An 11,746-nucleotide genomic window follows, 5' to 3' on the forward strand; every position below is an offset into this window, starting at 1 on the left:
CAAAGCATTACAACCATCTTTCTAAATTCTATGGTGTATTCCTATACACTCTACTCTTTCTTATGCTTGAAGTGTTGCCATTAGATCCACCAGTCCTCTATATACCCAATAGGATCTCCCTCATTGTAGGATCTCCCTCCAACCTCGAGGTATCAGTGTGGCTTTCCCATTATGTTAGACATGACCCTCTAATTTCAACCAAGAAAATGAAATCTTCTATTCTTCCTTTATATCATGAACACAAAAATAAACTTCTTATTGCTACAACCATTGATTTAGCTTTAGCACATCAATATCACCTTGATACATCTTGATTTTGACCTTCTCTTCCATTCTAATTAGGGACTATCAATGGTTCACAACATTTGAATTGGGTTAATCCTTAAGTTGGTTCTTTGTTTGATTCTCTCTCCAACTCTTCTTGATTTGTTGATTTCCCTTTGATTTGACCTCTATGTTAGAACTCCCATCTTCTTCTAATATCCCAAGATGATTTATCCAGGATACCATGAGGAGGTTCATATTATGGTTTATATATGTGGCTTATGCTTCCAACCACACAAACTCTCCTATATAGAATCATGACTTCAGATTTTAAAACCTTTGGATTAATAAATTTCAATCCCCTACAACTCCCTGCAATATACACAAACAAAGTTACTATGATACCAATATGATTCGTAAACTATCATGGATAATCCACTGGATAGTTTGTCACAACGTATATAATAAAATTATGCTTGAAATCCAATTTCTACAATATGAGGGTTTATTTCTCCTTAGATTTCTAGATTTGTAAATTACTATTTGTTGTGTATGCATACAATTATAATTATGTATAAAATAGAGAGCAATGAAATACAACTCACAAACCACTAATTAACACAAGATATAACTTGGGATACCCTTTTGGGATAAAACGTAGGTGGAAGGTGAGGTTATTCTACTCTCATTCTATAAATGGAAAATAAATGAAAGTACAAAGAAGTGAAGCTTGTGGCTCATGTGATACTATAGTGCACAAATCATCTCCATTTTCTCTTTCCCTATCCACTCTTGGCTACTCTACTCATATATGGAACAAAAATGCACTCAAATAGAATGTAACCCCTTTTCCTCCTAGTGGTCCAGTTATAACAAAACTTGATAGCCCACTAGTGGTTAGGTTTGACTCTCTCTACTCTTAACTAGAGTTACATTGTGGACTCTTCTAGAGTCTTCTTCATCATGATCATGTGGCTAGTTCCTTTTTTTTGAATAACGGGGACTAATGTGACATCCTATTGAATTATGGTGGTCAAAACAAGAAGGTCAAATTCAGAGTGGTGCCATAGCTTTTGCATATGAACTTTTCTTGAGGTTATTATTATGCCATTGAAAAATATCTCTGTGTAGAATAACACATACAGATGTTGCACTTAAGTGGCAAGGTTTTACCCCAAAAATATGTTGTTTGATGTCTCAAACGACTTTTGGAAGGTTTCATACCCCAATTTTCCAAACTGGATCCTGGTGGTGAAAATAGTATTGTGACATAATTCCTTCACTTTTCCACTCTACAAGAATCATGATGGATGAAAAACAATCTAATGATCCAATCTAGATCACTCGTTTCCCCCAACATTTAGAGAAATGGTTTCCTTTAAAAAGGATAGGGTTGTAGGACCTCAAGCATCAACACGGTTGTAAGGGATTGCACTAAATCATTTGCAATATTGTAGCTATGAGTCATCCTTGTATGAAGGTTATGTATAGGAAATAGTAGAGGACCTTTTAATACTTCGAGAGTAGGGTCACCACTAGGATGTAGGATCATCAAAGGCATATTAAGTATAGATTGCATGGTATCTATGGTGGTTGGATTGGGGTTAAGATGCATACTGCATTGGTGGTTGTGGGTATATAAATATACGTTAATGGTGTTCATGAATATATCTATGTGTGCCATAGCTTGATAGTGACATTCACCTACTGACAAGGATGAACCAGGATTCTGGATGGAGGAACTAGTCACTTGGTGCGTACCTACAATTCCTTGCTAGGGGAATGATTATGTAGCATTGTTAGTTGTTATGGTGGGGGAATTTTTTGTTGAGTTGGTGCCCCTTGTGGGGGAGTAGGACTTGGGTTGGACATGGCTTCATTCATTTAATATCCATAACCTGGGGGTAATGATGAGATCAATGATCAAATTCACGACAAAAAGTGCAAGGGAAATTAATGCATATCTCGTTGTCTTTCCTTTGTTTTAGGTTGTTGTTATTTCCATAATTTTGGGTTTGATTACAAGAATTGGCATTGCCCCTAATGTATTTGTTCTAGAATTGGGGTTTGCCCCTATGTCCCAATGTAGATGCATGCTTACAATATTCAAATTTGGGTAAAAGGAATTGGGTCAAATCAAGAGGGAATTAGAGACCTTGAGTAAGCAAACAAAGGAAAGGGGTTGATCCCCCATAAGCTCATTTTCATACAAAGGGGATTGGATGAGTTAAATTTACATAATAAGCTTATATAGTGAATGAAAATGAAAATATGGCCCTAGCACACAAAAATAAGGCATCCAATCACAACCTGTATCCTTTTTGTGGGGTTTTTAACCCTCCAGTGGTATTCTAGGTGCCATTGAGTAGTTTTTCACAAAGAGGATGGGCCTAATTTGATTATGCCCAATAGAGGAAAGTAGCTCTTATACCCTTAAAAAAAAAATTAGTATTAAAAAATTCATTTTCTTTTCGCTTTGTTTTAGATTGTTATTATCTCCATAATTTTGGTTTTGATTACAAGCATTAGTATTGCCCCTAACCTGTGTGTTCTAGGATTGGGGTTGCCCCTATGTTCCAATGTAGATGCATGCTCACAATATTAAATTTGGGTAAAAGAATTGGGTCAACTCAAGGGGGAATTAAAGACCTTACACAAGAAAATAAGGCATCCAATCACAACCCATATCCTCTTTGAGGGGGTTTCAACCCCCAAGTGGTATTTTAGGTGCCATTGAGTAGTTTTGCACAAAGAGGATGGGCCTAATTTGACTATGATCAATAGAGGAAAGTAGCTCCCATATCCTTAAAAAAATGTTTTAGTCTTAAAAAATTCATTTCTAAACAAGGTGATGAAATCTAATATAGTTATAGTTTATGTAAAAGAAATAGTCATGTTTTTTATTTCTTTTGTAATGCTAGTGAGACATGTCCACCCGGATTGAATTGCCTATACAAGGGCTTGCCAACATGTTTTTTTTTCCAATTATGCTACCACTCACAAACAAAAAAAAGACATATTACTAATGATTAAATTTTCTCATAAATTAAAAATAATAAAAATAATAATATCTTGTTTTTTATGTCTAGGAAAAATCAACTATTGACATTTGTTTTGAGATTCACAAACCTAATAATCTAAATTAGATAAGGAAAAAAATGTCTTCCACATTTTTAAATATAATTTACATATACATACATAATTAATAATTAATATATATATTAATAATTAATATATAATATATATATAGAATGATTCTAAAATTTATAGATATTTTATATTTTATTTGATTACTTTATTTATTTTAATAAAATCGGATACTATATAAATATAAATTTATATATTAATTAAATTTAACTTAAATTTAACTTAAATAACTAACCATTTGTTTAACACACATCTATTTTCAATTTCCAAAGACATTCCACTTAAATACATAACCATTATTGTCCGAATCTGACATAAATATATTTAAATATGCTAGTTTTTTTATTAATATTTGTATGCTATAAAAATTAACACTGTAGCAGCCGATTTACAGAAATTTGATGATAACGAAGGGCATAATTATATACTGGTCCAACAGAACTCTTTTTTAAAGTAATCATCATATATATTTAGTTTCAGGTTGTGGGAGGCCCCTAACATACTAGATGAACGAATAAAAAACCATAGTTTATCACTAAATAAGAATACAAAGAATACAAAGAATGCCCGGATCTGTGTTATGTAATGACAGACAGTGATCAAAATTGACCAGGTCATTTATGACGACATAAGAGTACAAACACTCACAGTAATATGCCTGGATCTTTGTTACATAATAACAAAACAGCTGCTGAACAAAATTGACCCGGTGATATGTAGCTGAATAAGACTACAAACAATGACATATGCTGGGAACTTCTAACATATGAACAAACGGTTGTTGATCGACACTGACCAAACAAATGAAACAAGCGGAAAAATATAGTAAGAATGTCTTCTATCTTTCTAGTCGATCAATCAGAATCCATAGCAGTTGTCCTTAGCATTGCGGAAGATCTACTGGGGGCGACTCGATACTCTGAAGAGAGTTAACTCCATCGTTAACCACAAAAACCATCGCCAAACCCCATGTTATGTGCGCATCCAAGTGGCAGTGCATCAGCCAAGCTCCTGCCATACATAATTATTATCACCATTAGCAGAGGGAATGAAGGATATAAGAGACGACCCAGAAAGAACGGAACTGCAAATGTATGCATACCAGGATTGTCAGCTACGAATCTTATGGCAGCCCAGCCATTGACTGGAACGTTGACAGTGTTGCGCATAGGAGGATCGACTAGGTTGAACTTTTGAGGATCTGTTTGTGCATTATAATTACCAAACCCTGATCCCACGATGTAAAAGTCATACCCATGGAGATGGATAGGATGGCTTTCACCCGCAAAGATATTTGTTCCCTGGAGAATTACTTGCACCGTCGTGTTATAGTTAAGAACTTTTACTCTGGTGCCTTTCACCGGAGACCAGAGGCCTCTGCTTACGCTCTGTGCAGTATAATCAAATTGCACGGGAGGGTTGTCGGGGAAGTCCCCAGAGAACACTCCTTTCATGCCAAAATGTTGAGCTTGAAGGATTGAAGAAGTCGTTGGGAGAACAAACGATACGTTATTCATACTCGCTGCAAATCTTGATCCGTTGGGACCTCCACAAGACTGTCCTGGACAGTTGATCAACCCTAGACCGATGGTGTAGAAGAGATTCTCGTCCACACTCTGAGGAACGAAGACTGGGTGGTCGTGTGAGGCCAAGCTTCTGAGACCATTAGCGAACTTAGTGGCACTCTGGGTGTCGTTATAAAATGGAAGATTAGGCATGGTTGGAACTGATGTACTGCTAGAGCTTCCCTCGTATTCTAAAATGGCAATGGTAGTGGTGTTATCGAAGGGAACTCCTTGCCCACTGGAATATGCTCGAGCAGCCATGTAGTATCTACCTGTAGCTTGATCGGCAGTGACAAGTACGTCTGTTGTCTGGCCGGGGCCGAGCATCAGAAAATTCGTCTGAAAAGGTTTCGTATACAAAGCATCCACAGCCACAACTGTCATTGTGTGGCTACCTACCGAGAAGAATAGGTCGGTATTGAGTGCAGCATTGATCACCCGTAGAAGCTTAGTTTCCCCAGCTTTCACTGGGACGCGAAAAGTGTCTGCATCCATAGTTTGCCATTAGCATACATCTCTAGATAGAATGGCTCAGATTTGCCACAAAATTCAGAAATAGTAGAGGAATTTCAGTCTAGAAATTGGATATAAATGTACCTGAACTTGAGCATTGGTATAGGTCTCCTGGTTGTCCATTTATAGTAAATGCATCTGAAACGTTGGGGGCAGCTCCTGTTCGGGTTGCTTGGTTCACAACATCGATAGGATTCCTATTCCACCATTCTCCTGCAAATGTAAACAGAGCCAAAATTTCAATCAACCCATTAAATTCGAACACAAATTACAATGTGGGAGCATTAAAAATAGATTCCATGGAGCATACCTAGAAGAATGGGAACCTGGCCATGGGGTGTGGTAAAGGGATAAGTAGCACCCGGGCTTGGGGAGATGATCAAGGCTCCATAGACAGTAGCTCGAAGCCATGAACTGTGGGCATGCCACCATAGAGTCCCTTCTTGACCAGTGATGGTGAATCTATATGTGTAACTACCCCCTGGGCGAATGGGGCATTGGGTTATAAATTCAGGCCCATCGGACCACCCAGTGCGGAATTGGCGCACTCCATGCCTGCAAATACAAATATGATGACCAATTGTTCATCGTATCTTTTAAAATGCGTTCAGAAATACATACGCACTAAATTGCTGTGCACTGTGTAGCGCTGCTATTACAATTTTAATGCAATCTACTTTTAATTTATGACGTACCAGTGAATTGTAGCATTATATTGCGCTTTGTTGTACACCTTCACTATAAGAGTGTCTCCGTTCCTAGCATGGAGTGTTGGACCTGGAAACTGGCCGTTCACAGTGATTATATTGTGTGTGGCACATAACCTATTCACAGAGGCAGATTGAAGCTGAATTTTCAATCAACAAAACACAGATAGTTAGATTTATAAGGAATTGGATTGCAATTATAGACTTCAGTAGATGTATCCATCTTAATCCTAAAATATAAAACATAATGTAAAAAAGGATAAAAGTTAAGGTAAAAGGGATATTTAAAGGTATAAAACTATTAAAAAGTTTTTTAATTGAATTTAAGATGCATGCCAGAAAAATTTTGGTAAAAATTATATTATGAGAATTTTGTGTTCTTAGAACCATCTAGTGTGATTAGTCTTTTCAGTTCACATAATAAGCTAATTTTTAAAATATTATATATTTATGGTGTTCACATAATAAGCTAATTTTTAAAATATCATATATTTATGTTTTTCACATAATAAGTTATTTTTTAAAATATCTTGATACTAAATAGACTTAACCATTATAAATATTATAATAAAAAGATAATATTTTAGATTTTTTTAGAATAGATTTTATAAAATTTTATTTGAATTATAATCCCATTATATTGTAGAGAAGGACTTTGATATTTTTAAATAGATATTATTTTAACAAATTTGATATATAAATAGTTTCAAATTTATAAATATTATAATAAAATAATAATTTTTTAATTTTATAGGATTTTTTTAATAAATTATAGTTTTATTTTATATTTACTTATTTTATTTAACATAATATTTAAAAATAAATAAATTAAATTAAAATGTAATTTAATAATTAAATATGTTTTATCATTAATTTAATATTTCTTAATTAGTATGAAATGTATTAAAATTATTACTAATTACATTAGTGCAACACATTTAGAATACAGTACAATAAACTTATCTTTATAAGCATATTAATATTTTTATATCTTTAAACATTGTAGTATCTATAACATTGTTAAATATACAAAATTATTATGTGTATATGAATAAGATTTATATAAAATGGTTGTTCTTTATTTTTAAATTATTGAAATAATTAAAATATTTATATTAAAAGGATTAAAATATATAAGTGCTTAAGAAAAAAATAATTATATTTTATTTTTTAATAAATAAAAACATTTCAATAATGTTATTATTTTTGAGATCCCAAATTCAAGGCCGGGAGGAGTGATGCGGTCGAGGATTTCGGTCCTTTTAAAATCGATTAGAATTCGAAAAAATAGATCAATCACAAAAGCCTTTCCCTTTACTATTTAGTTGCAATTTGACAAAATTCACTTAGAAAAAAGTACTTGGAACTCCTATTTAGGATGAACTTTGTTGGTTAAAACATTAAAATTAGTTACATATTTTGAAAATATTTCAAAATTTAACATCATAGAGTTAAATTTCAAAATATTTTACAAGTTTAAATTTATTTTAAGTGAAAGAATAAACAAATATATAAAAATCTAAAATAGAAAAAAGTTAAGAATTATATGAATATGATATATGATAAATATATTATTATTATCATCTAATTTTAAAGTTATGACTAAGAGACACCAAATTTGTGTATGAGATTTTGTTTATAAAACAAAGGATTCATTTTCCTGCATTTATTTGACGACTAAATTTACTAAAACATATATACTCTACTTTTCTAATTTTGAATCTATAACCTTTAAAAAAAACGCATACTATTAACCATTAAACCCACTCGAGAATAAAAAAAGTACCGTAAATGTTTCCGTCCGTATCTTGGCGAAGGCCATAGCAGTAAACAACGTGAGCCATACGACCATCAAAACAAACCTCGGTGCAAATGAGTGTGCATACACACGTTGATTGAACACCTGCATTGCACTTTGATTGGCCTACCCACTAGGTATATCCAGTACCAGAGCAGCGAGTCAGACTGAGAACTTTATACTGTACCGTTTCGACGTCAGCTTCAAACTCCACAGCACGTACTAATCCGAACTGATTTGAGAGAACACAGTAGTCATGTATTAAAAAAATCAAGGAGCTCAAGTATTTATATATGTAAATTATCGATTCAACTCAGTTTAGTGGTTAGTCAACGTTGAAGTTGTTAGAAGTTGTTAAAGTGGGTGAAGTTAGGCATTCAGTTGCAGAGAGAACAAGCTACAATCTTAGTCTACGTGTACCGTAGAGAAGAAAAGTAAGCCACTGAGCAGTTGAGCAGAACCCAACTAGCTTAAATTAGTATAATACCCTTTTGAATCGCGAAGGGGCCTTCACATCAACTGATGTTTTATTCCAGGTCGACTCAACACTGCATAGATTCTTCCTTTCCATGATAGTGATTGTATCATTGTGTCTTCTGCGAAAGATATATAGAATACAAGAACAAGCAACAATGAGTCATTTTAATCAATGATATTCAGTTCTAAATAAATATTAGCCATTTAAATACGAGATCATAATTATATCAGTAAGTGTAGTAGATATATAAAAATTGAGGTTGGGTTTAGAGTATGTTTTAAAATTGAATTTATTTAGTTTAGATATAATTTTTATTTATTTAAGAAATTCAAATTAAGTTATTAATTTTTTTTGGCTTAAGGAATTAGGTTAACAACCAAGGATCCAGAATTATATGGCAAGTCTGTTGCCTTATGAATCATTAGGTCATTCCAGTGGTATGGTTTTTCTTGAATAACTTATGTGATGAGTCGGCCTGCATTAGCTGATAGCAGCAAGAGATGATCACTTATATTCCATTAGCTAATAGCAACAAGAAATGATCACTTATATTCCAAGTGATATGGTTTTATTTAAATAATTGTGATGAATCAACCTGCATTTGCTAATAGCAATAAAAAGCAATCACTTATAGTTTTAGTATTATTAAAATAAATAAATAGTAAAGATAGAAATCATTTTCATGATAATGATTGATTGTATCATTGTCAATCTGCGCAACATACATAATACAAGCAACACTGAGAGCTCTTAATCATGATTGCCTCAATTGAAACAAATAGTAAAAGATTGACAAATAAGCCAGGCAACATTCAGATTTTTCCCAGGTATTTACCTATACGTTGAAATGTATACATCATTCTGTCGACTTTGCTCGCCAGCTCGATATTTGGTCAGGGGGCTCGTTAAATTCAATCATGATTCCATTGTTGTGTGGATAGTATCTCTCGCTTGTGAACGAAGGCCTCGGACTTTCCTTACGGTATGGACTGCGAGAGATCGTTGTAGATCCGGTGATGGCACTCTTTGTCAATACATTCTGAACACGGCTCTTTGCAAACGCATTACGTACAAGCTATCGATAAGTTCTTACACCCACCAAAGTTGCAACTGATTTCAAACGTGATTATTATTTGATAGGCTGAAAATCATTATTATCGCGGCTTCTTTCAAAGAAATTTATTATAGCCGTTTAAACGCATTATTATTATAGCTAACTTCAAATATTAGTATTACAGTTTCCAATAACTTCAAATTTAAGCGACTGTGCCATATTTCTAACCATAACAAATCATTCTTACCCTCCATATTGTTACGCTATCCTAAATAATTCTCATCTTACGGTGACCTAAAAATGAGATTCAACGCAAAGCTCGGACATCCCACGCTTCCAATGAGTTGAAGTTTAAACATCTTCACACAACGAATCTATATCCGCCTTTGTTTATCCTCTGTTTCTCGCGGTGGTGGATCAACGGGCTATAGGACTAGATCTGAAATAACAGGGGAAGGGAGCTTAGGAAAAGCTAGCATATACGTCTATAATAGAATAAAGATCCCAGCCCAAAAGCGAAAGTGGCTATTATCCTTTTGACTCTACTTATGAAGTGTTGGAATTTAATTTCAACTCTAACAATGAACAGCTGGATTTGCAGTAAATACTCCGCGTGTTATGTGCCTTAAAGTCAAGTCATATTTTTGCACATTAATATGCATTAAAGTTTCAATTGAATTGCATTAAATACTCCAGACTGTTATGTGCCTTAAAGTCAAGTCCGATATTTTTGCACATTAATATGCATTAAAGTTTCAATTGAATTCCCTTGCACACAACTGATTTGTTTTTTGATAAAAGCATCACCGCCTGCATTAAATTTGGTGATAGGCATTAGAAGATATTTTGTAATTCTTTATTATTTAAATCAGATATGTTTTAAACATATAAATACAACACACAGCAGTTCTGTTTTAATGTTAGCAGCTGAAGAATCACACATAGCAGAGGAGAGCACGCAGTAGCGTGAATAAGAATAATTTCAAGAACAATGAAACGCATAGCAGTGCACAGCAGGAGTAGATGCAACAGCGCAGCATAGAGCAGAAAGGGAAAAATGCACTGCAGTGCAGATATTTGAACGAAATTTGTTTAACAGATGTTTATTTGTGTGGAACAGAAGCGTTTCTTGGTGAATCTGTTTTGTAATAGAAGTTGTGAAATTCCCTGAGTATGAGGAAGACAAATCTGTAACAATTAGTTTATTTTTAATAAACGCAAGTTAGTTTTTCCTGTTGCTGTTACACCAAAAGTTATTACGTCAAATCACCATTGCTGTTACACCGTAACTCAAAAAATACTTGACGTCAAAAATTTACATTGCTGCAACACCACGAACAACATTGCTGCAACACAAGTTACAGCAACTGAAAAAGAACTGTGTTGCTGAAACACCGTTTCCAGCAAGCGATTTTCTATTTTTCTATGCAAAAACAGAGTGCAAAAACAGAGCAATTTTTGTTTGTCTGTTATGGAATTTATCAGAAAATTCCAACATGGTATCAGAGCTGGTCTAGGCACTCATTGAGTCAAAAACAGAGCTTGTTTTTCACTGTAGGAGTTGTAAGAAACTTATTGAGCAGAATTTTTTCCAGCAGAGAAAGTTTTTGCTTGTTTTCAAAATACAGTCAGTATCTTTTCTTTACCAATACAGGTTAAGATGGCAGATGCTGGAACAGGTTTGACAAATTCCCAACTGCCACAGTTTAATGGGAAAAATCACAGTTATTGGTCCATAACAATGAAAGCATTGTTTGCTTCTCAAGGACTATGGGAGCTGGTTGAAACTGGCTATGCTGAACCTGCAGATGCAACAGCACTAGCTGCTTTGACAGTAGCAGAAAGAGACCAGTTGAAGGGTGACAGAAAGAAGGATGCCAAAGCCCTCTTTTTCCTCTTCCAATCAGTACATGAAAGTGTTTTTCCGCGGATTGCTGCAGCAACAAAATCCAAGGAGGCATGGGATATTCTCAAAACTGCCTATCAAGGCATGGAGAAGGTGAAGACTGCAAAGTTGCAGATGTTGAGGAGAGACTTTGAAAATCTCAGCATGAAGGAATCTGATACAATAGATTCATTCTTCACTCAGGTTATTGGCTTGATAACCCAGATAAGATCTCATGGTGAGATTCTTGAAGATAGAAGGATTGTAGAGAAAATCTTGAGATGTTTTCCCTCAAGGTTTGAATCTATTGTGGTAGTAATAGAAAAAACAAAAGA

The 11,746-nt window shown here is 34.3% G+C and overlaps 1 protein-coding gene across 1 annotated transcript; it reads right to left on the reverse strand.

Moving 5' to 3' along the window:
• Positions 1–3,928: 3,928 nt before the first annotated feature.
• Positions 3,929–8,237, reverse strand: LOC149202118 (laccase-12-like). Its single transcript, XM_089399901.1, has 6 exons — positions 7,983–8,237; positions 6,185–6,336; positions 5,800–6,044; positions 5,574–5,702; positions 4,514–5,461; positions 3,929–4,422 (listed from the first exon to the last, which is right to left on the reverse strand). The coding sequence occupies exons 1-6, from the start codon at positions 8,103–8,105 to the stop codon at positions 4,292–4,294; spliced, it is 1,728 nt and encodes a 575-aa protein (XP_089256027.1). The 5' UTR covers positions 8,106–8,237; the 3' UTR covers positions 3,929–4,291.
• Positions 8,238–11,746: the final 3,509 nt, after the last annotated feature.

The sequence above is a fragment of the Pinus tabuliformis genome, chromosome 2_1, assembly GCF_031772625.1.
Source record: "Pinus tabuliformis cultivar Carrire ecotype Pingquan chromosome 2_1, CPIR1, whole genome shotgun sequence".
Taxonomy (NCBI): domain Eukaryota; kingdom Viridiplantae; phylum Streptophyta; class Pinopsida; order Pinales; family Pinaceae; genus Pinus; species Pinus tabuliformis.

Excerpts from the sequence above, each read along its gene's own strand:
- LOC149202118 (XM_089399901.1), bottom strand. The coding sequence starts at position 8,105 with ATGCAGGTGTTCAATCAACGTGTGTATGCACACTCATTTGCACCGAGG. Across the intron at positions 6,337-7,982 it reads TACGGACGGAAACATTTACG|CTTCAATCTGCCTCTGTGAA; the intron begins GTACTTTTTTTA and ends TTGAAAATTCAG. Across the intron at positions 6,045-6,184 it reads TATAATGCTACAATTCACTG|GCATGGAGTGCGCCAATTCC; the intron begins GTACGTCATAAA and ends TTGTATTTGCAG.